Raw genomic sequence first — 22935 nt, 5'->3', positions numbered from 1 at the left:
CAGCCCACTGAATATCACTGATCACTTTCCTTGATTTCCTGCACTTGCTCATTTCCCCAACAGCGTTAGATAACAGAGGTATCCATGAGTGTGTGTGTGTGTGTCTGTGTGTGTGTGTGTTACCTAGAAAGTCAGACTTGATTGCTGGTTCTAAAGCAAGAAGGATTGAAGCAAATTTTATTAATACCATAAAGATTCCTATAGCATGAGAAAGGTGAACTCCTTGAAGATGATGGCACCCCCCCAATCCCATCCCCCCACCCCACCCTGCCTCTGTGGCGGGGCATTCCAATTTGATATCTCTCTTTCCTTTAGGGTGTTGTGGTTTGCAATAGGGGTATTGAGTGGTCATCCTGTTCAGTCTCTAGTCTACTTTCAGCACGCATCTCCCTTCCCACGCGGAATCTCCAATCACATATTACTTGGTGTTCCCTTCTCTATCTGGGATGACTTTCCCCCAGCTTCCAAACTATGGAGTCAACCTCCTGGTATTATATACTACTATTCTTGGGTACTAGTCTCCTACTCTGTTGTTTTATATTCCACAGGTGAGTGCAATCTTTCTATGTCTGTCCCTCTCTTTCTGGCTCATTTCACTTAGCATGGTACTTTCCATGTTGATTCACTTATATGCAAAGTTCATGACTTCATCCTTTCTAATAGCTGCATAGTATTCCATTGTATAGATGTACCAAAGTTTCTTTAACCAGTCATCTGTTCTCGGGCACTCGGGTTTTTTCCAGATTCTGGCTATTGTAAATAGTGCTGCGATGAACATATAAGTGCAGATGTCATTTCGACTTTACTTTTTTGTTTCTCCAGGATATATTCCCAGAAGTGGTATTGCTGGATCAAATGGAAGCTCAATTTCTAATTTTTTGAGAAGCGTCCATATTGTTTTCCATAGGGGCTGGACCAGTCGGCATTCCCACCAGCAGTGTAGAAGGTCCCTTTCTCCCCACATCCTCTCCAAAAGCGGTTGCTTTTGTTTTTTGGATGTGTGCCATTCTCTGTGGTGTGAGGTGATATCTCATGGTTGTTTTGATTTGCATATCCCTGGAGTCATCACTTTTTTTAAACAATAAAATAAGTTTGTTTGATCATCTTAAGAGAGTATGTTTCATAGGAATCATTGTTACACTGGCTAGGCACTGACTATGGCCCAGCCTCAGGAGGCGTGGGGTGTGGGGAAGGAGGGGCTAAGTGGAATCTTTATTAGAATATTATCCCATTCCCCTAGACAAACAAATGGAAGGTTTGAAAGATTTAACAGTTTACAAAAAAATCCTTACTGAACAAATGGTGAAAAGCCAGCCTGGTTATGTTTGCTATTTCACATATTTTTGTTTCCTCTGCTGCATCTATTTCTCTTCTCTATCAGTACAGGAATTAAAGCAATACCTTCTTGAGGGGGACGGGGCAGGGTTCTGGGGCTCAACAAAAGCCCTTGCCTTGTAAGTATGAGGCTGAGCATGTGAAGCCCAATGATATACGTGTGTGCAGAACTTAATACCAGCACTCTATAGACGGGGAACTGTAGTGCTGTGACAAAGTGTATGAGCTCCCGCATACCACCACGTGTGTGTCTGTGTGTGGGGGGGGGGTGTGAGAGAGAGAGAGAGAGAGAGAGAGAGAGAGAGAGAGAGAGAACTTCAACAAAAGTGTGAGACCCCCGTATCAGGGAAAGAGGCATAGGCTCTGCAGCCAGAAGTGCACCCTCCTAAGCATCACAGTTACCTGGTGAGCACTAACACCAGTGCATGCCCAAACACCTCGTCAAGAATGAGTGCAGCCCCCCCCACCCCTCCCACATACACCATTATACAGTATCCACAACTAAAATGTAAACTCCACCCTGGCAAGCACTGCAGCCAAGTGTGCGAGCACCACAATTTGATGTGCAAAACTCAGTCATGCTAAGAACAAAGGCAACCCAGGCGGGCAGGAAAAATAAACGGTGCACAGCACCTACTTAAAGCTGCTGAAACAGTGCCCTGATTCAATGGCATTGGCTGATTTCTTTCTTTGTCTTGAAATGACATTCTGCCTCTTATTTTCTCCTAGTCTCAAAAGGAAACGGGAACATTAGCTTTCTTTTTACTGCTCAATTAATTGCTGTGGGATTTGACCTGAAGAGATCAGCACGAATTCCAGGCGGATGCCACGGATCTAACTCAGGTGCCGCTGCTGTGTGCCTGTCTGCGTGCCTGGAGTGTGTTGTAGGAATGGCTGTGTTCCTGGGAACTGCCGTGCCCACACCCATCTGACACCCCCGTGCTGGAAGGCTTACACCCGCGATCTTTAACGCAAACGTCTTGCCCAGGGCTGGTTGTTTTAAATTGCTCCCAGGGTGCTTCTTCCTAGGATAGTTCTCACCCATCAAAATCATCAGTGCTACCTTGGAGGAGTCTCAAGAAACCCGTTAGTAAATGCAGCTCCGTTCTTATGAGAGCGGAGATGTGGCTAGCTTAGCCGTGTGTAAGGTCGCTTGCCCTGCTGGCTCTTGCAAAGAGAGTGTGAAGCACTTCCAAAGAAGCCAAGACCCGTCCAGAGTGTCACAGGTGAGAAAGTCGCTCTGCAGAATGGTAGAAGAGCAAGCACCCTGAATCAGAAATCCTTGGATTCACTAAGCTTATCAAAACCTATAGTAGCCCCCAAAATGATATGCATAGTCCGCCTTGTTCCAGGAAATATCACTCAGCTGCTTTGTAAAATGAACAAATTTAGTCCTTGAAAACTCCTTTTCCTCATCTGTAAAATATGAGCAATGACCTCATAGCACTGCTCTGAAAATGAGTGGGGGAGGGGAAGAGTCACATGATGGTATCAATTAAGGTTGGTTTTCTTCCAAGTGATAGAAAGTCGTTGAGAATCAAGCTGAGCAGAATGAGCATTTAATTATAAGTAAAAGTAAAAGTGTCTGGAGAACATGCAGTTGGGTCTGAGGAAAAGCCCGTGGGAAGCTTTGCTTCACCCCAGCACAGCAAGAAAACCAATGGGTTTGAGTCCATCCTAAACTCTTGACTCCCCTTCCCTGCCTCTCTCTTTCTCACTATTCATAACGTTTCATGGCAGAACTTCGCAACCAAAGGGCCACAGTGTTACACCCTCTGCCAATCCAAACTAAGAAGCAAACTGATTGGTCCAAGTCTAATTACCAAGAAAGAAATAGGATTAGTTCAGCTTATGTCATGTGCTATAATTACACCAAGTAACTTTACTTAGAAAACTGTGCATTTGGAGTGTGGGGATATGGGTAAGTGGATATTTCTTGGAAGAAAAGAGATCATATACTGAGTTTCCCTAAAGACTAAAAATCTGTTGTCCACTATGATACATCATAAATAGTTATCACCATATGCTGTTCAAAATAGTTATAATTGTATGTGGGCTCTTGGTCAATACGCAGATTCTTTGAAATACTACTTTTAAAATATATATAGTATTAAGTGCAAATTATAGTTACTCTAAATCATCTGAAGAATCAGTAAAGAGGGAAATGAAAATATAGTATATGGTTTGAGGCGTATGTATGCCGAACATGCAGAGAACATTAATTAGATTTCCCAGCATCACGTGGTCCCCAAAGCATTGGAGAATGTTGTTCAAGAGCCCAAACAAAGTAACACAAAGAATCTGTGAACAATTAATGTTTTAATGTTATGTCATGGATTTTTTTTCAGTTCATTGTTTGCTTATAAAATTCCAGTGGATTTCTCCTGACCTTCTGCTTGTTGTGCCACCATACTAGGTGATGCCTGCCTCTGGCAAATATCAGTGAGCCTATTCCAGAATAGGAAGCAGTGTCCATCCCTATTGGGTGGGTCCCAACAGCTTCCACATGACCTCCGTCACATTAAGGATTCATATTACAGCTCCTGAAGTACAAGCCACATAAGAAGTCATGTGACAAATCTACTGAAAAAAATTACGTGCTGCTCAAAATTATTCTCCCTGTCATTCTGTGAGCATGGGCAGATATGACAGAGAGCATTCTCTAGCTTAATCCCTCAGCATTTCCCAGAGGGTGAATTTAAAAAATTCACCCCAGCACAGCAAAAAAACCAGTGGGGAAAACACATAGAAGCCCACAAAGCTCAATGAGAGAAATGAAATACATAACACAAAATCAAAGACATAAACAAGAGCATCGAAGAAGTGGTTAAGAGGATGAAGGACATCTTTTCGATTCCACCATTCTTCCTGCACTAATGTATGCCTCAGAGACTGGGGCCCTATGCAAACAGGATGAGAAGGTTATTCGGGTATCCCAAAGAGGAATCGAAAGAGCTATGCTTGGAATATCACATCTCACTCAAGTGAGAGAAGGAACCCAGAGTTCTGACCTCTGTTGACAGTCAAGAATCAGGGACACTGTTTCATTTGCCAAGACATCAAAAATCAGATGGGCTGGACATGTAATGTGATTCAGAGACGACCATTGGACTAGAGCTGTTACCTGACTGGATTCCACAGACCGCGTGGTCACCCACCAATGAGATGGTCAGACTTCTTTGTCAAAACCCTGAATTGGTTTGAGACTCTTCCTGTTCCTGGAGCGAGCACATATCATTGGGCTACACTAGCACACAACAGGGACAAACGGACACATTACTGACGCCTGCTTGAGCAAATAGAAGATCAATGGGAAGATAAGTGATACAAGTGACAAGTGAAACACCAGCAAATCCTCAGAAAATGTCTCCAATGACAGTATGATATTCTAAGAGTTAAAAAAAAAAACATAGCACAGGGGCTGGAGCGATAGCACAGCAGGTAGGGCATTTGCCTTGCATGGGGCTGACCCAGGTTTGATTCCCAGCATCCCATATGGTCCCCTGAGCACTGTCAGGAGTAACTCCTGAGTGCAAAGTCAGGAGTAACCCCTGTGCATCGCCGGGTGTGACCCCCCCAAAAAAAAGAAAAAAAAAACATAGCACAGACAATCAGAAAAGCACAAGAAAGTATGAGAGTGAAAATGAAAGTCTGCTACAGTCAGAAATGACAGAAAAGAAGAACATGGTAGGTGATAAAAGACAACAGAAGCTTTGAAGCTTTGAATGGCAGAATAATAGAAGCTGAGCAAAAGATCAAGGAGCTCCAGGAAGACAAGGAGCTGTTTTCCTAGTGGAAAAACAGCAGAAGGTGGAACATAACCTGAAAAGAAATGAACAGCATACACGAGAGCTATGGGATGAGTTCAAGAAAAATAACATAAGAATCACCAAAAATGTAATGAATTTTTGAACATTTATATCCTCCCACTTTACTGTATTTGTTTATTGTTTCTAATAGATTTTAGCAGACTCTTTAGAATTTTTCTATATATATTGCAAATAGTGATAAATTTATTTTTAATTTTACAATTTTGATCCCATCTCTTTTTCTTCTTGTCTATTTGCTTTGACCAGTACTTCCAATACTAGGTAAAATAGTAGTGGTTAAGATGGACCTTTTTGTCTTGTTCCTGATCTTAGAGAAAAGCTTTCCATTTTTCAAAATGATTTGGGTTTTGTTTTGTATGGTGTTTACTCCGTCAAAACATGTCCTTTTTCAAATTTAGGAGTTTTGAACATAAACAGATGTTGACTTTTGTACAAAAATATTTTGTTGCTTTTTTTCATTATATAGTTTTTATCTTTATTTTGTTAATATGGTTGCCATGTTTGAGCAATGTTTCCATCCCTGGAATAAATACCATTTGGTCATAGAGCATGTTCCTTTTGTTTTTTATTATTTGGGGGGGTAGATTTATTTTGTACTTATATTTAGCACTGCAGCACTGTCATCCCATTGTTCATTGATTTGCTCGAGCGGGCAGCAGTAACGTCTCCATTGTGAGACTTGTTGTTACTGTTTTTGGCATATCGAATATGCCGCAGGTAGCTTGCCAGGCTCTGCCGTGTGGGGGTCATAGCTTTCCAGGCACTCCCAGAGAGACAGAGGAATCAAACCCAGGTTGGCTGTGTGCAAGGCAAACGCCCTACCCACTGTGCTGGAGTGATAGTATTTGTATTTATTTATTTTAATTTAATCAGCATACATTACAAAATTATATTCATGGCTGAGTTGCATGTATACAATGTTTCAACACCAATCCCTTTGCCAATGTCCATTTCCCTCCATCAGATCACTGATTCTCTTTCCACCCCAGGACCTACCTCATGGAGGACACTTTTTCTTCTTCTTTTCTTCTTTTTAGCCTAATCTTTTTAATATATTGTCAAATTCATTTCCCTAAAATCTATTGAGGATTTTTGTGTCATTTGCTCATCAAGGATATTTGTCTGTTGTTTTCTTTTTTCATTATTATTATTTCCCTGTCTGATTTTTGGTATCAGGATAATATTGGTATCATAAAACATATTTGAAAGAATGACTTTTTCTTCATTATGGGAGCGAAAACTTGAGAAAGTTATGTAGTAGTTCATTTTCAAAGGCTTAGTATAATTCATTAATGAAATCTGGTCTCTGACTTTTGTTTGAGATAGACTTGATTACTATTTCAATTCCCTTGCTATTTATGTTTTCTGTTTTCTCCTGATTTCATCTTGAGAAGTTTTAAGATCCTAAGATTCTGTTCATTTCTTTTAAATTATCCAATTTAGTTGTATTAGGTTATGCAGAACAAATGTAGACAAGTCATTTGTACACCATACTTTCAGGACAAACCTGGTAATAAGTATCTATTAACTATAAATAGGATACATTTACAGAAAGTAGAGAGTAGCTCTAAAAACAAGATATTTACCATTCCTATCACAAGTTGGTTTTACACCCAGAAAATCTATTTTGCATTACACAAGTGAATTGTTTCACTTGGGTAGGACTGTAAGAATCTGATCCTTTATGCTAATAAGAATCCATAACTGACTGTGGGATTGAGTCAATATAGTTTTGGTTATGGAAAAAGTCTTCTTTGTGTTACTTTCCTGGTATCCTTGGGTTGATTCCTATATATCATGGATTAATTTTAGAAAAAATTATTCCATGGTTTTTCAGACACAACTATTAAGAGAGAAGTGTGCCTTCTCTCTATTAAGCAATATTAAGCAATCAAGCTGAAAATTTCATTTTCTGTTGGACTTTGTTGCTTTGATTCCTTTAGATGGAAGATAAATTAAATGCATGTGTTCTAGCAGTGTTCCAAGAGGTAGAAAAGGAATAAGCTACTTAGTTCAGAGATATGTGTTATGAGCTAAAAATTATTGCTTTACGTTTATTTTCAAATATGAAGAGAATCCCAGAAGAGAAAAGAATTACAAGAAAAATCACAATGTCCTGAAACACAATATACAAATTCTATATGAAAAAAAAAGTCTCTTACTGCACTACAAATTTACAGCATAAATGAAACCCACATTGATCAAAGACTCATGCCATTTTAGTGTTTATTGCACAAATGCTTAATTTGGTTCCTTAAAAAAAGTCTGCCAATTTATCTTTGCTAGTTATGATATTAAAATATGCAAATCAGCATGTTCTAGCTGGTCACTGCTAATCTTTTTATAATAACTAATGTTCTCTCCCAGCAGCCACCTCACCTTCTAGTTAAGTAACCTTCATCCAGAAGTCACAAAATACTGTAGACAGTAGCTTTTTACTTGATTAAATTTCAGGAGGTTGAAGCTAGCCAACATCATCACCTTCTTCTTTCCTAAATATTTTTTCTCCTCTCTCTTAATTATATACCTTTACACTGATTTACATGAATTTCAGCTTTTAAAATCATTGGTTTTTACTGAACGCTAAATAGGTGCATGGGAAAATTATATTAAGTTTGTACAATTGATCTTTCATCATTTCAAATGGTACCTTTGAGCAGCTCCTCAAATGTCTGTCTGAAATATTCCCAGCGCTGAGTGTCATCCAAAGACGTGAGGTCACTGTGGGGAAAACCATTCTCAGTGATGTAAATTACAGGGTTGTTATACATTTCCTAGAACAAGAGAGCACAAGTTTTATTTCAAACAAATATACCCAAAAAAAATCCCTCATAAAATCAGGTGTCTTTCTATCTTCTCTAAGTTCCAATCTCCAAACTGGTTTTCATCAAATTGCACTGACCCCATTAACTTAATTTTCCATGCACTGACCTTTCATGACTAACAATGGAAAAGCAAAGCTGTGCAAATGTCCATGAAAACAGTTAAATGACTCTTATTATCATAAGAAGACAGAAATATCTCTTTCCCATCAACATCTGCTGATTGTCACTGCTCCTTAACCCCTTGGCCAGCAGCTATATTCTTTCCCCACTAGAGGCTATCTAAAAAATGAATCACTTGCAATTTTAATTTCAGCTACCTCCATGTTATCCAGCAAAACAAAGGACCCCCCAAAAGAGCCCAGCTATGTCAACCCTTGATATGCCTTTTTAAAAATCATAATCATAGCATAGCCTGAAAAAAAAAACGAAATGTATTCAATCTACTTCTAAGACCATGACTGACTTGAATAATGAATCACCACTTTAATCACAGATTTTGAAGCCCTTATGAGCTAGCAAACCCTCACCCACTTAAATTCTAATTTTTTTTGTTCCCAACAACTGCTTGTAATACTGCCTACAAGTGTCCTTATTTAGGATCACATACATGCATACGTATGCCTTTCTTCCCACCTTCATTGAGGTACATGAACATAAAAATAATTGTGTTTACCTTTACATACTTCAGTAATTTACGTATTCCCCATGGCACTACATAGACCCAGTCCAAATTGACCCAAGATGGGTCTGTCAAAACTTCAGCCTCGGCATCGTGGATAGCACCCAGCTCTCCTTTCTTGTTCTCCTTGTATCTGACTAAGCGAGTCGTATAATATTGCACAGCAAAGAAATCACCAGTGCCTTTGATCATCTTCTTCTCTTCCTCTGTAAATTCCGGAAGCCTGGATGATGGGTAGCCTTGCTTCTTACTCATGGAGGCAATCTGGGACTTGACCCCTTCAGGATAATCACCATCAGTAAATATGGGTTTAGCAAAAAGATCTAGATGGAAAGCCATGACTCTCCTAGCAGCTTCTTGGTCAGATGCTGAGTTGGGGTCTGCTGGTTCCACCCAGCCAATGAAGAATGACAGGGACACCAGACCCTTCTGCTCTTTTCGGAATAAGGAATCATAGCTGTGCCAGGATTTGGCATGAGCTTTAATCAAGTTGTGAGCGGCCTGATAACCCCCAGTTCCTAGGTGAGGCACACCAGGAGGAAATGTGCCATGATCATATGCCATCAGGGCAAACAGATTAGGCTCATTTAAGGTGATCCACAACTTGACTCGATCCCCAAATGTACGGAAGCAAAACTGAGCATATTTGTCAAAGGATTCAACTATTGTCTCTGACAGCCAACCGCCTTTGTCTTCTAAACCCTGAGGCAAATCAAAGTGGAAGAGTGTCACTATAGGCTTGATGCCATTTTCCAACAAATCATCGATGATCTTGTTGTAATAGTCAACTCCTAAGAGAGAGGAAAAAATTTGAGTAGTTATGCTTAGGATGTTAGCAATACATTTTAAGGGGGGCATGATAAATTCCTACATAATTTATGTTTTATAAGTTTCTACTACATTCTACATATAATCAGTTGAAGACTGAAGAGGACAACAGGAAGAAGTCTGAGAAAACCTGGCTGATCAGAGACAGTAAGTGTGATGGGACAATGCGATCATGGGAGATATTTATTCTCAAAGACTTATTTTGATAAGTTCCTAGGGCATTGCTTTGTGTTATTGCCACACTTAGTAAATTTATTTTATACATTTGGATGTTTTATGTGCCCCTTAACTTTCTGAAACATAGGTACAGTGACAGCAGATTAGTCTGTCTGCTTCATCTCCAGATCTCCTAAATCCTGGAACAATACCAGAAAGGTAGCAAACACTTCCTCTTAGAAAGTTGGAGTAAACAAATAAATTGGGTAGAGGGTTTGGGCCACACCCATTTGTTCTCAGGAATTTTTCCCGGCTCTGTGCTCAGAGGTTGTTCCTGGTGATGCACAGGGGTCCATACGTGGTGCCACTAACTTGGAACTGTCAGGATGCAAGGCAAATGCTTTAACCCCTGTTCTCCAGCCCTTCACAAATATTTGCTTTGTTTTCTTCTTTCGGGGCCACACCCATATGGGCTCAGAGCTTGCAGCTGAATTTGTACTCAGGAATCACTTTTGGCAGGTTTTGGGGACCATGTGGGTGCCAGCGATAGAACCTGGGGCAGACACATGCAGGGCAGGCACCCTATTTGCTTTACTATGTCTTCAGCCTCTTCATGAATATATGTAGATTGAATGAACTGATCTCAGATGCCTTAAACATAAAGGTTAAGGATTAAACCAGATGACTACTTCAGTGCTTCTTGAAGCCCCTTAGCCTTTTGGATCTTGGGAAAGAGACCACTAAGCATAAGAACTTGGCATCTGCTTCAGAAAATAGTAGAAAAGGGCAGTGAGCCAGGGACTTGGGATATTAAGGAATGTTAAGCTGAGGGCTATTCTCTGAAATTCTAACCTGGTCTGTGAGAATTCCCTGACTAAGTCGAGAGTTTCACAGCCAACTCCTTCCTTTAAATATAAAAATAATATCTGCACTCATATATTGTTTTCATACCTGAGTGTCAGATGACACATATTTTGTTTAATCCTCAAGCTAAGAGGTGTGGCATTCTTCATCTTGAGAAATATGTAAGAAAATCTTCAGGAAAGATCAGTGCCAGACTGAAAGTGACAACCCTCTTTCTGTCACAGTGTGACATCTGAGCCCTCCTTGCTAAAGCGTCTGTTACCAGGCTTGCTAACATTTCACAACAAGAAGCATAGCAATTTTATTTTATTTTATATTTTTATTTAATTCATTTATTATTGAACCACTGTGAGACATGGTTATAAAACTTTCATGATTGGATTTCAGTCATACAACATTTCAACACCCATCGCTTCTCCAGTGTACATTTCCCACCATCAATAATATCCCCCATATCCCTTCTGTGATAGCACAGTGGTAGGGCATTTGCCTTGCACGCAGCTGACCTGGGTTAGATCCCTCTCGAAGAGCCCAGCAAGCTACTGAGAGTATCCCACTTGCGTGGCAGAGCCTGGCAAGCTACCCATGGCGTATTCTATATGCCAAAAATGGTAACAACAAGTCTCATAATGGAGATGTTACTGGTGCCCACTCGAGCAAATCTATGAGCAACAGGAGGGATGACAGTGACAGTGACAGTGATATCACTTCTGCCATCCCAACCCTCAATCTGCCTCTAGGGCAGGCAGTCTCTCTCTCTCTCTCTCTCTCTCTCTCTCTCTCTCTCTCTCTCTCTCTCTCTCTCTCTCTCTCTCTCTCTCTGTCTCCCTCTTTCCTTTGGGGTATTGTGATTTGCAATACAGACACTAAGAGGATCATGTTTGGTCTTCTACCCATGTACAGCACACATCTCCCAGGAAAATTCATTTTAATAGCCAGAACAATCATCTATTTTGCAGCTGATTCTTACTACCAGATCCTTGAAGAGAAATGGAAGGAATAAGTGATTTACCTCTTGTGAGCATTATTAGACATGATACTACCATTAATGATGGCAATTACTGTAATTCAAGCAACAAGATAATTTTCCATTGAACCGAAGATAAAAATATTTTAAGCTAAAAGTGTTTGTACCCCAGCATGATGGTACATCAAAACTATTGCATAACTAATATTTAACAGCTCAGAAGTGTACACTTTACTTCTGGTTTGTGCAGTGTTCTGTCTTTTTTTTCCTTTCTAAGTTCTCAAAGGAAATTTCCCATGATGCAGAAGATTATGGATTTCATGAGAAGAGCTCCAGAGTGGGACAGTTCAGTTATAGCACCACAGAAATAAGTCACCTGATATTACTACACCCAAGTTTGCTAACCTGTAAAAGAGAAAAAGAAATAACATCACGCCATGAGAATTGATAATACCTATTATCATTTGTAGGTATCAAATGACAATACATTATTAAATTGTTCTTTACTTTCTCCAGTTGAAATAATTCACTCACAGGTAGTCCTCTTAGTAAATACGTTCTTTCCCCCACAATCATGTATTATCAATATAGAAATATTAAAACTCTGAAGCAAGCCCATCTAGGCTGTATTCTGCTTCTGAATATTTATAATATTTATAATGGGAATGATTATTTTCAGTATTAAATGTCAAATCCTTCTTTTATGCTTACTCTCCCCTTCTCCATTTGAATGTTTTTATTTGTTTTCGTTTGCTTGGCGGCAACACTCAACGATGCTCAGGGGTTATTCCTGGCTCTGCACTCATGATAGAATTACTCCTGATGATTCTCAGGGGGATCACAGGGATGTCAGGAATGGAGCCCAGTTGGCCATGAGCACAACTATGTCATACTGGGAATATTATCAATTTGACCTATCTTCTTATCTGTTTGAATTGTATCCATTTATACTCATTTTATCTACAAAAATATGAAGCATTTTTGGGTGAGGGGTCATTCATATGTATGGCAAAAAGAACCCACTCATATTAATCCAAGCAAAGCAGTGGTATTGTGGACAGATGACTTGTTAGTGTGGAATGCAGTGGAAATGATTAGAAACAATGAGAGAAAAGTAGCAGATACTTCACGACAGGAAATAAATGCAACTGGAATTCTAGGGAACTGAAATTAGAAGCTGAAAGTATCTTTATTTCTCAAGTACAACTATGAGAAGTTGTACTTGAGAAATAAATACACCTATTCCAACTTTTCCCACTACACCCTATTCCTCTTCTTCAACGACTAATTTTCTTTATGCATCTTATTTTCCATCATCTCAAAATGCTACCCCATCTGCCAATGACAGTCCTCCTGGTGGTTCTGAACTTATTTTTCTCTCAGATCTCAATTCCAAACATCCCTGGAAGAGAAGATAATTGTGCAAGAATATCTTTTCCAATGAGGTTGTCCATATCAGATGTCACAAGGGAAGAATTTTTTTTCATTCAGTAAGTTGTGGCCAGGAACAGAGCTAAATTATAAAGAATGAAGAAATGGGGACATTCCTTTAGAAGAGGATGTGGCTGAAGTTTGCAAAAAATGATGCCTGTGTACAGAAAATAATTGAACTGCTACTATCCCACTTAAACTATAAATGTCTTAACCAGAGAATTAATGTTGGCTGAGGCCCACCATGTGTATGACGCATAACTGCAGATTAATTCTTTACCAATTTTTTTCACTTTACTAGGTGTTCTTGGAAAAATGTTTATATTAGTTTCTTATGGTTTCTAGAACAATTTGTCAGAAATGTAGTAGACTTAAACAACACGAAGGTATTTTATTAGTTTAGGGCATCAGATGTCCAAATATTCTCTCTGAGTTAAAATCAAGGTAAGTTATCAGCAGGACTGCATTCCAGAGACTATCATGGAGAAACCATGCCCTGCTTCTTGCAGATTCCAGAATCGGTCTGCATATTTGGCTCGTGGCCCCTTTTCCCATATCCAAATCCAGCAGCAGTACATCATCCATACTTTCTGTCCAGGCTTTATTCTTTATATATTTTCTTTCTGGCTCTGAGCCTCATGCCTCACTCTTATAAAGATGCATATGATTACATTGAGACCTCCTTGGTAATCCAGTTGCTATCTCATGATCCTAAAATATCTGTAAAGTTCCTTTAACATTAAAGATAATACATTAATGTAAGTAGTAATGAGGACAAGGACATATTTGGGGGCCCATTATTCAGCCTACTATATTGCCCAGGGGAGTAAGAGATTAATGAAGATTGTTGCAGCAAATTTATAGAAATACTATTCCTGTTAAGTGTGTGCTCATATTTTAAATGTAAAAGTGATGAGAAATTCTGTATGAAAATCCTTTTTTCCATTCCTTTCCAGTACTGGGTATCCTCATCAATGCCCCAAACTTACATTTGTGACAGAAATGAAAATGTCTTGAACAGTGGAGGAAGGGAGAACTACATGATTTCAGTTGCCAACTCAATCTCTTATTGTTAAATCTTTTAAATCTTGACATATGAAAGACAAAGGCTATAGAACATTTTTATTTTATAAGATATTCCTCCAGTTTGGAAAAGGGATTTTTTTAAAGTTTCCAAATGTCCTCTAATCAAGCTTTAGCTACACAGTAGCTAAAATATGAACTCAATATAGGTGCCCAATGATATACATGGGCCATACTCTGTGAAATGATTTACTATAGTAAGTAGAGGGTTTCTCAGAAAGGATAGTGATGAGGTTTTTTCTAATTCTTTACATGCTTTTTGAGAAATTGTTTAACAGAAGAAATAAATGATGGTCTCTCTGAGTTAAAGCAGTTCCAATTGCTTCAACAGATCACTGCACAAGAGTGAGCAGCTGCTTATTGAAATTCAGCCCACTAGAAATACCTCCTGTGCCCTCATGTTCATGGAAAATCCTGTAATATTAACCAGTTACAGATTTTTTTAAAAGCTGGGGTCAAACCCCGTGATCTCAGTAGATATCATAACCATGAGAGGTTGTACAAGTGACACCCCCATTTTTTAGATGTCTTCCATACTGCCACCCTCCAGTTTTACATTGCCCCAATCTTGCACTGCTGGTCTACAGTGTCCCCCATGAACTTCTGTGGTTTTTAAATAGTTTCATATGTTAACAGATTTATTCAGACATGTTACCCTTTACCTGAAAATCCTAAGAACAAACATGTTAAGAATTCTTGAATTCTAGTAAAAAGAAACTTGAAGCAAATTACATATTTGAAATTAACATTTCCAGTGGGTCCAGTTCAACACCCTCATATTTCTATGGTAAAATATAATACAAATGTTTAAACCAGGGAGAAAACACTGAAATGATAACAAATGGTCACATCAATGTGGGTCAAATTGTGCTGCCAAATTAGTTTTAGAACTAAACTTTTTTTTTTTTATGTGGTTGGTTTACGGGAAACAATATGAAGATTTCTCAGTAAACGAAGTATTGAGCTGCTATACAATCCAACAATTCTACTTCTGGGCATCTTCCCCCAGAACATTAAAACAGTCATTCAGAAGGACATGCAGCATTATTCATTACAGCACTAAGTACAGTAGCTAAAATATGAACTTAATATAGGTGCCCAATGATATATGTGGGCCATGAATGTGCGGTCTATATACTCTGTGAAATGATGAAAGGAAAGATAAAAGTAATCCATATACTCTATGGAATGATGAAAATAGTGATGAAATCATGTGATTTGCTTCAACTTGGTTGGGACTAGAAGATATCATGTTAGATGAAGTAAGCCAAAAAAAGGACAAAGACCTCACTTGCCTGTGGTATATAAAATTACTAGATGAGGGAGCACAAAGTTTTAAAGGGAAGAAACCTAGTATAGGGAGGAGAGAATAGAGAAGAAAAGAAATAAAGGGAGGAAGAAGAGACATGGGAAGCAGTAGGAGACAGGGGTCAAGGGGAACTGGGTACATCAGTGGTATAGACGAGTGCTACAGGTAAGTATCCAAACCACAGTCAATAGCAAAGAAGCAGGGGATGTGCACTTAAACAACCAAACCTTAAAATGTGTATGTCAAGGTCACAAATGAGGGAGGTAGGGAGATTCGGGCAGGAGGGGTAACCTGGAACCCTGTTCAAGGGAACCTGACACCAGGGGTGGGATTGATGCTGGAACACAGTATGTTAAAAACTCAACTGTGAATAGCTGTGTAAATCATGGTGCTTTCATTAAATAAATAAATAAATAATTAAATGTGGGTGCTGTTGGGTTGGCATTCAGAACCTTTCAGATTTTAGAAACCACAGAAAAGGTTGTGGTTCCATACTATATGTTGGTGGGCTTGTTAAATTTTCTGATGCTTATCATTGAATGTAACTTCAGTGAAAAGTCTCAATGCCTAGAATCGTTAACTAGAACACGAGAAAGGGTTGGAGCCACTGCTTCATTATCATCAACAGGGAGTTTTTGGAAGAGTACAAGCAGTTTAGTGAGGTTGGAACTGACCCAAGAGTAGAGACCAGGCATCAGAGCAATAGTACAGCAAGTAGGGTGCTTACCTTGCACACAGTCAATCAGGGTTAAATCCCTGGCCACAAATCATTACCCTAAGGCCCATCATGAGTGAGCCCTGAGCATTGCTTGATTTGTCCCAAAACCAAAGACAAGAGAGAGCCCAGGTTCTTATTGTCACACAATCCTAGATTGAACTCATTTCTAACTAAATTTATTATTTTGTCTAATTTGTACCCAGCCTCAAAGCACTGAATCCACAAAAGCAGGAACAATTTGTGGAGAGCATACACATTTCTTCCTCAATAAGCACTCATTACTACATTCAGAGTGACTTTCATCATTGTTTTTGATTTAATTTGACTTTATTCAGTACATGCTTACCAAATTCCTTCGTACAAAATGTTGAACTAGGTGAGAGGGTGAACAGGGCAGAATTACACATGCCTATCACACGATCACGATCACGAAATCCCGTAATCACCGATTTCTCGGACGGACTCAGTAACATCTCATTTCGTCCTTTCCCTGAAATCTTAGAAGTCTATCTCGACTCGGCCCTCCTAACAATGTTGCACTGGGGGCTCTTCAGAGTCAGGGAAATGAGATCCAGCTTGTTACTGGATTTTGCATATGAATACACCATGGGAAGCTTGCAAGGCTGTCCCATGTGGGCAGGAAACTCTCAGAAGATTGCCAGTTTCTCCCAGAGGGAGAAGTAAGCTAAAGATATCGATTCTGAGAGCTTGCTTTTAAGTATATCTCTGGATGTTGGCCATTGATGGGATTACACACACCTGGGTTCCTCTGCCAGTACCTTCATGCATGAGGCCTGTTCCAACGCGTGGAGAGGGGCCTCCGGCATGGCTGTAGCTAGGTTCCGGTGGTCTTCGGCTGCCGGGAGCTCTGCTCGGTGTGGGTAATTATGCCTATCACAATGTCAGAAAATGTAGAGGCTCTCTTACATTCACCTAACAGTTCCTCTCACACAATAGATACTTAATGTTGAATTAAATCAAACTCAAGGGGCTCACAGCCTAACAGAGAATGTGAGAAGTGCCCTATGAGATTTACACAGTGTTATGGGATAAGATAACTTTCTTCCTTCTGTCCTGCAGTACAAAAAAACTTTAAAGAAGATGAGAATTTCTGCTACAATTGAACTGGAAGACAGATATCCAGCTGGAATAGGTGGAGATTAAAGATAGTTCATCCCAGACAGGAGAAATCCTTTAAGAAAATTCCTACAGGGACTGGAGCAATAGCTCAGTGAGTAGGGTATTTGCCTTGTATGCAGCCAACCCAGATTTGATTCCCAGCATCCCATATGGTCCTCCAAGCACCCCAGGAGGAATTTCTGAGTGCAGAGTCAGGAGCAACCCCTGAGCATTGCTGGGTGTGACCCAAAAAGCAAAAAAAATAAATAATCAAATCTGCCACTGCCATTGTCATCCCATTGGTCATCGATTTGTTCGAGTGGGCACCAGTAACGTCTCTATTGTGAGACTTGTTACTGTTTTTGACATATCAAATAGCCACAGGTAGCTTGCCAGGTTCTGCCATGGGAGCAGGATACTATTGGCAGTTTGCCGGGCTCTCATAGAAAGATGGAGGAATTGAACCCAGGTCGACCACATGCAAAGCAAACGCCATACCTGCTGTGCTATTACTCCAGTCCACTCTCATCATAAACTTTCTAATCATTTTCTCTCTATCCAGGAATCAGCTTTTTAGTCTGTGGAAGCATTTCAGTCAATACTTGGGCCCATCTTTCTTCCTTAGCTTCACAACAAAGACACGATGATCACGATGATCTCCACCTTGTGCTGTGCACAGAGATCTCTGCGATTCCTGACTGGAAAGTGAAGGCCTCGAGTCAGAGGGAGCAAATGACACTGAACATGACATTTCACCTTCCCTTCGTGGCCTGAAGGGCACCTTGACACCATGAAGTTTGACTTGTATTAGTTGTTAGACCTGGGAGAATTCATTACACTCTATGAACTTGCAGAAAAGAATGAGAAGGCCAAGGAGACAGTCTGTGTGTTGTACGGTGGGGCCTGGTAAGAATTCCGCAGCACAGGAGGGTGAGGAAGGGCCCAAGAGGCCCGAGCGTGGGTGGATGGAGTTCTGGTGTGCCCCTGCACACTTCCAGGGTGGTCCCCGTGGTCTGGCTGCCACAGCCCCTTAGCACTGCCACATTCAGAGGCCTCAGACTGAACTGTCCACACTACAACAATGACAATACAAATAAATGTTTGTTTTTAAAAGAAAATTCCTACAAAGGTGAATTACACATAGTTTATTTAGAAATTAGTATGTTATATCCTTAGGGAATGATATGGAGAAATTGCTTGGCTCATAGGCACAGAGAAATCTCAATCTTAGAAGTTAATTAAGACTAAATCAAATAAAACCCCGTATAACATATGAATGAATGTAGACTATACTTGGATATGACCATTAAATTATTATCTGGCCTTTTTTATTTTTGGAGCAGGAGATAACGATAGTGTTAGTCAACATGACAGAGCTTTTGAGAAATTTCTGTGATGGCGTTTTCGTCAAAGAATAAATGGACAGAGAAACAGTGAGAGCCAGTGAAACTGCCAAGATTGTACCCTTCATCCTTGATAGTAATGAGAAATGCCCAAACTAGGGCAGAAACAGAAACAATGCTGGATGGAGAAAATCTGAAAAGACCAAAGTAGAACAAATCATATTTGGCAACCAATTAAATGTAGGAAGAGAATAACAGAAAGGATTCAAAGATTACTTTTAGCTTGTAGACCTTGGGGGATGTGGTGATGTCAGAAAGAGGCGGAGGTACTGAGGCTGGATTTGAAAGGGTCTGAGTTCAGTTTTGTTTCTATTTGGAGGGTGGGCCTGGCCCCTCTGAAGTTCTCAGGCCCACCCTGTACACCACAGGCATTACTCTGCATGCTTCTCAGCCAAGAACTCTAGGCCTGACAACTGAGTGCTAGTGTCTGCGGAAGATGATGTGAATTAATTCTTAAATTGAACAAAAAATTTCTTCATGTTGAACATCAAAAAGCAAGGCTGATGAATAATGTCAAGAAAGTGCCAGCACTGGCAAGGGTGTTAAAGGAGCCCTCATATCTACCAGTGGGGACGTAAATTAGTTCAGCTCTGCTGGGGAAATTTGGAAAAGTTTTAAAAATTGCCATATGGGACCAGAGTGATAGTACAGTGGGTAGGACATTTGCCTTGCATGGAGTTGACCCGGGTTTGATCCCTAGCATTCCACACAGTCTCCCCAGCGCTGCCAGGAGGAATTCCTGAGTGCTGAGCCAGGAGTAACCCCTGAGCACTGATGGGGATAACCTCAAAAGCTAGAAAATATAAAATAAAAACAAAAAGATTGCCACATGATCCAGCAGTTCCACTCCTAGTTATCTATCCAAAAATACAAAAATGCATACAGGATTTTCTCATCTGTGTGGGATACAGAGAAGCTACGCGAGGAAATAGACAAACTAAGCAAAAATAAACTCTTGGACCCTGATCAACACTGAGGCTGCCAAAAGGGAAGGGGATTTTAATCTGGAGAGTGTTCAGTGGTATTAAATTAAGGAATATAAGTAAGGGTAGGTAAGGTAAGGTACCAGTTCTTTCTTTCTTTTTTTCTTTTTTTACATTTTGGGCCACACCTAGCAGTACTCAGGGGTAACTCCTGGCTCTGCACTCAGGAATTTCCCCTGGCAGTGCTTCGGGGACCATATGGATGCCAGGGATCAAACGTGGATCAGCTACTTACAAGGCAAATGCCCTGTCTGTGGTACTATGGCTCTGGCCCCTGTACCAATTTTGAGACATGAAATTGTACCACGTAAATGTTAGATATATAAACTAACATTAGCTCATTTGTTTGTTTGTTGAAGAATTTATCAGCAGCAATTAGGACCTATTAAGACTGCATTGTCCCTATTAGTAAGACACTACTTGGAAGCCACTGTGAGTTGCAGTTCCATTTTACCATCTGGAGATTATCCCCCTTTACATGAATTGAGTATGGCCCTGGTGAAGAACAGATAGCTAAAGGCAAAGGAGCCCGAGAACTGATCTTCAGTAGGAAGCTTGCCGCTGGGGAGAAAGGCGGGTGAGGAGATAGGTCAAGGAAGGGAACACCAGGACAATGGTGGCGGGAAGTGGTCACTTGGTAGGAGGATTAGGTGCTGAAAGGTGGCAAAGTGACATGCATGATACTCTATCAGTAACAGGCTGGTGAACCACAGTGCCTAAAAGAAAAAACAAAAGTAAAAAGATAAAAGAACCTGCTGGGAGCAGGAGGGGGATGGGCAACGCTGACAGAGGGAAGTGGACACTGGTGAAGGGGTCAAAACATTGTCCACCTGGAACTCAATCATGAGTTACTTTGTACCTTTGTGATTCCTAGTGATTCAATAAAGACATAAGATTTATTAGTCCCTGATGCTCTTCCTGTGTGAGCAAACAGGTAAACATCTCAAGAATTTTCTAGAATTGATGAGGACTCTGGAAACCCAAAGTATGGAGTAGATGCTGTCGGGTTTGCATAAGTGCTCGTCTTGCCAATGGGGCCTTCCTGGTTCCTTCAATATTGTGCCTAGTTTCTTCGCTGGCCTCACCTATGAGTGTGTGTGACGTCTTTTCCAAGACACAATAGCAACAAACTTCTTTGTAAAGACCTCGCTGAACTGTAACACCGGGGCCATACGTTTCCTGTACAGAACAGTACTTTTTACAAGTTTTACTGGTCCTTTCCAAGCCTGTCCAGTGCCTTGAAGAAGAGTGGGGGTGGGAGGTGCTGCTGCAGGGAGTCATGAGTGGGCACAATTGTGTTTATCAAAATAGGACTCAGGAACCACGTGACCTTGTGTTTGGAAGGGCCAGCCAGGTCTTGGGCTTAAATGCCACACCTTCCATCTACCAAACATCTGGGTATGAATAAGCATGTCTGCAAAATGTGATAATTATACCTCCCTCATTGATTGTGGGGGTTAGAAAAAATATGCATGTAAAATGCCTCATAAATGCAGGCATTCAAATAGGGCCGCAGTCCTTTTTAATTGCAATGCATAATCATAAGGCTAGCTAGCGTTTATTGAATGTTTTTATGACAGATCAGCCAATTTGTAAAGCACTTTGCAAAGGTTATTTCACCTAACTTCCTACAACTCTCTGAAGAAGGAAGTATTATAGTAGCCTTTCTATCTGAGGGGAAACTGAGGCACCAAGCAATGCTCTTGTTGATAATAAGTGATGGTTATGGCCAGTTCCAAATCAGAGACCTTGCTACAAATTACTGAGCTCTAGGAACTCTGGTCCAATGGAAATGTTCAGAATCTTCTCAAGATTTGCAGGCCTCTTCATTACTCATCACAGTACACCTCAACAGCAAATAGCTGAATACATAATTTTTGAAAACCCACCTTTAGGTTCACTCTCAAGTAAAAGCTTACATTTTAGAAACACTTACTTCAATCCCCTTCTCGTTACCCTATTACCTCCTCTCCTTGTCCAGCATAGCTATCCAATTAAGGGGGAAAATAAATATATGTATATTATATATATAACACGCATATATGTGTGTATGTGTGTATACATATGTATAGATATATATATCATTATCATCGAGGAAAAGTAATGCAAGCCTATCTCAAAAAAATTACCCTATAATCACTCTAAAAAGTTGCCATTTCAAAGCTACACTGCAGAATAGCATACTGGATTAATTATGCCAGACTGCAGCAATAACCTTGAATTAAAGCTGCAACCTTCTAATTTTAAGAAACACTTGCCTTTCTGGTTGATGAAACCTGTCGTCCCATCAGGTAACAGACGTGACCAGGAAAGAGAGAAGCGGTAATGAGTCAATCCAAGCTGTTTGATACATTTCAAATCTTCCTCCCACAGAGTGTAGCTGCTACAAGCTACATCGCCAGTCTGGTTCTTGAACACTCTCTCTCCTCCCTGATGGGTGAATGTATCCCAGACACTCGGGCCTTTCCCGTCTGCATCCCAGCCTCCTGAGAAAAAGAAGAAAATGAAATGGTTACACTCTTGACATCGAGAAGCATAAGTAGAATGTAAATATTTGCCGCCAAAAGAACATACCTCATTAACTCAATGTACCAGTTTTATAACTTTAAAATATGCCTTTAAAATAACATGCATGAGCGGGTTATATGTTTAGCTCTCCTTGATCCCTGAAGCTGACTGGTGGCAAATGAAAAATTATTGCTGAGTGCTGCTGCAAAGCAGACTTTCATGGTTCATTATCTGAATATCTCCCTGCTGGTAAACAGAGGCAGGGCCCAGTCTATGCATGTCAGAGTTGAAAACATTACCCTGTGAACATTCCTCTTAGCCATTACCAACACCCCCTCTCCCTGATGTCATGACTTACTCTTAGACCTTATCTTCACCCTCTCCGTTTGAGCAAGAGTCTCCTGTTATATGACAAAGACTATCTCGGTCCAGTATATCCTGCCATTTTAAATATGATATTGGTGTCCTACCTTCATTCATTCATACCAGCACTTTTTCAGTAGGTGTTTTACATATGTATGTATATACATATTTGTGATACATATACTGCAAGAGTAAAATCCTAGAAGCAACCCTCATTCTTCCAACCACCCAACAGTATACGAGAGCATTAATGTGAGGTGCACCCATAGAGACGCGAACTCTACTTGCAGCTAAAATGGGAAAATCAGAGTACAAGTAACTCTCTGCTATGATCTGAATGTTTGCATCTCTTCAGATAATCCTAATGTGCAAGGGGATGGTATTAGATGAGACCCTTTGGGAGGTGCTCAGGTCATAAAAGCAGATGCATCAAAAACATCCTTTAGGAGAGAAAGCCACAACGTTCGCTAGTCTCTTCTACTGTGTGGGAACAAAGAAATCTGTCGTTGGACAAGGGCACGCTGGCCTTCCCAG

At 40.3% G+C, this 22935-nt stretch overlaps 1 protein-coding gene across 1 annotated transcript in view; it reads right to left on the bottom strand.

The window, feature by feature from the left end:
* The window catches only part of LOC101537579 (cytosolic beta-glucosidase), a 109997-nt gene that overhangs the window by 69555 nt on the left and 17507 nt on the right, over window positions 1–22935 (bottom strand). The window contains exons 2-4 of the mRNA XM_004616552.2: window positions 21789–22016; window positions 8664–9460; window positions 7816–7939 (exon numbers count right to left, since the gene is read on the bottom strand). Coding sequence (XP_004616609.2) covers window positions 7816–7939; window positions 8664–9460; window positions 21789–22016 — 1149 coding nt within the window. The remainder of the gene's footprint in view (window positions 1–7815; window positions 7940–8663; window positions 9461–21788; window positions 22017–22935) is intronic.

This window comes from Sorex araneus, chromosome 5 (assembly GCF_027595985.1).
Source record: "Sorex araneus isolate mSorAra2 chromosome 5, mSorAra2.pri, whole genome shotgun sequence".
NCBI lineage: Eukaryota > Metazoa > Chordata > Mammalia > Eulipotyphla > Soricidae > Sorex > Sorex araneus.
The sequence above is the reverse complement of the archived record's forward strand: the minus strand, read 5'-3'. Positions and strand labels throughout refer to the sequence as shown.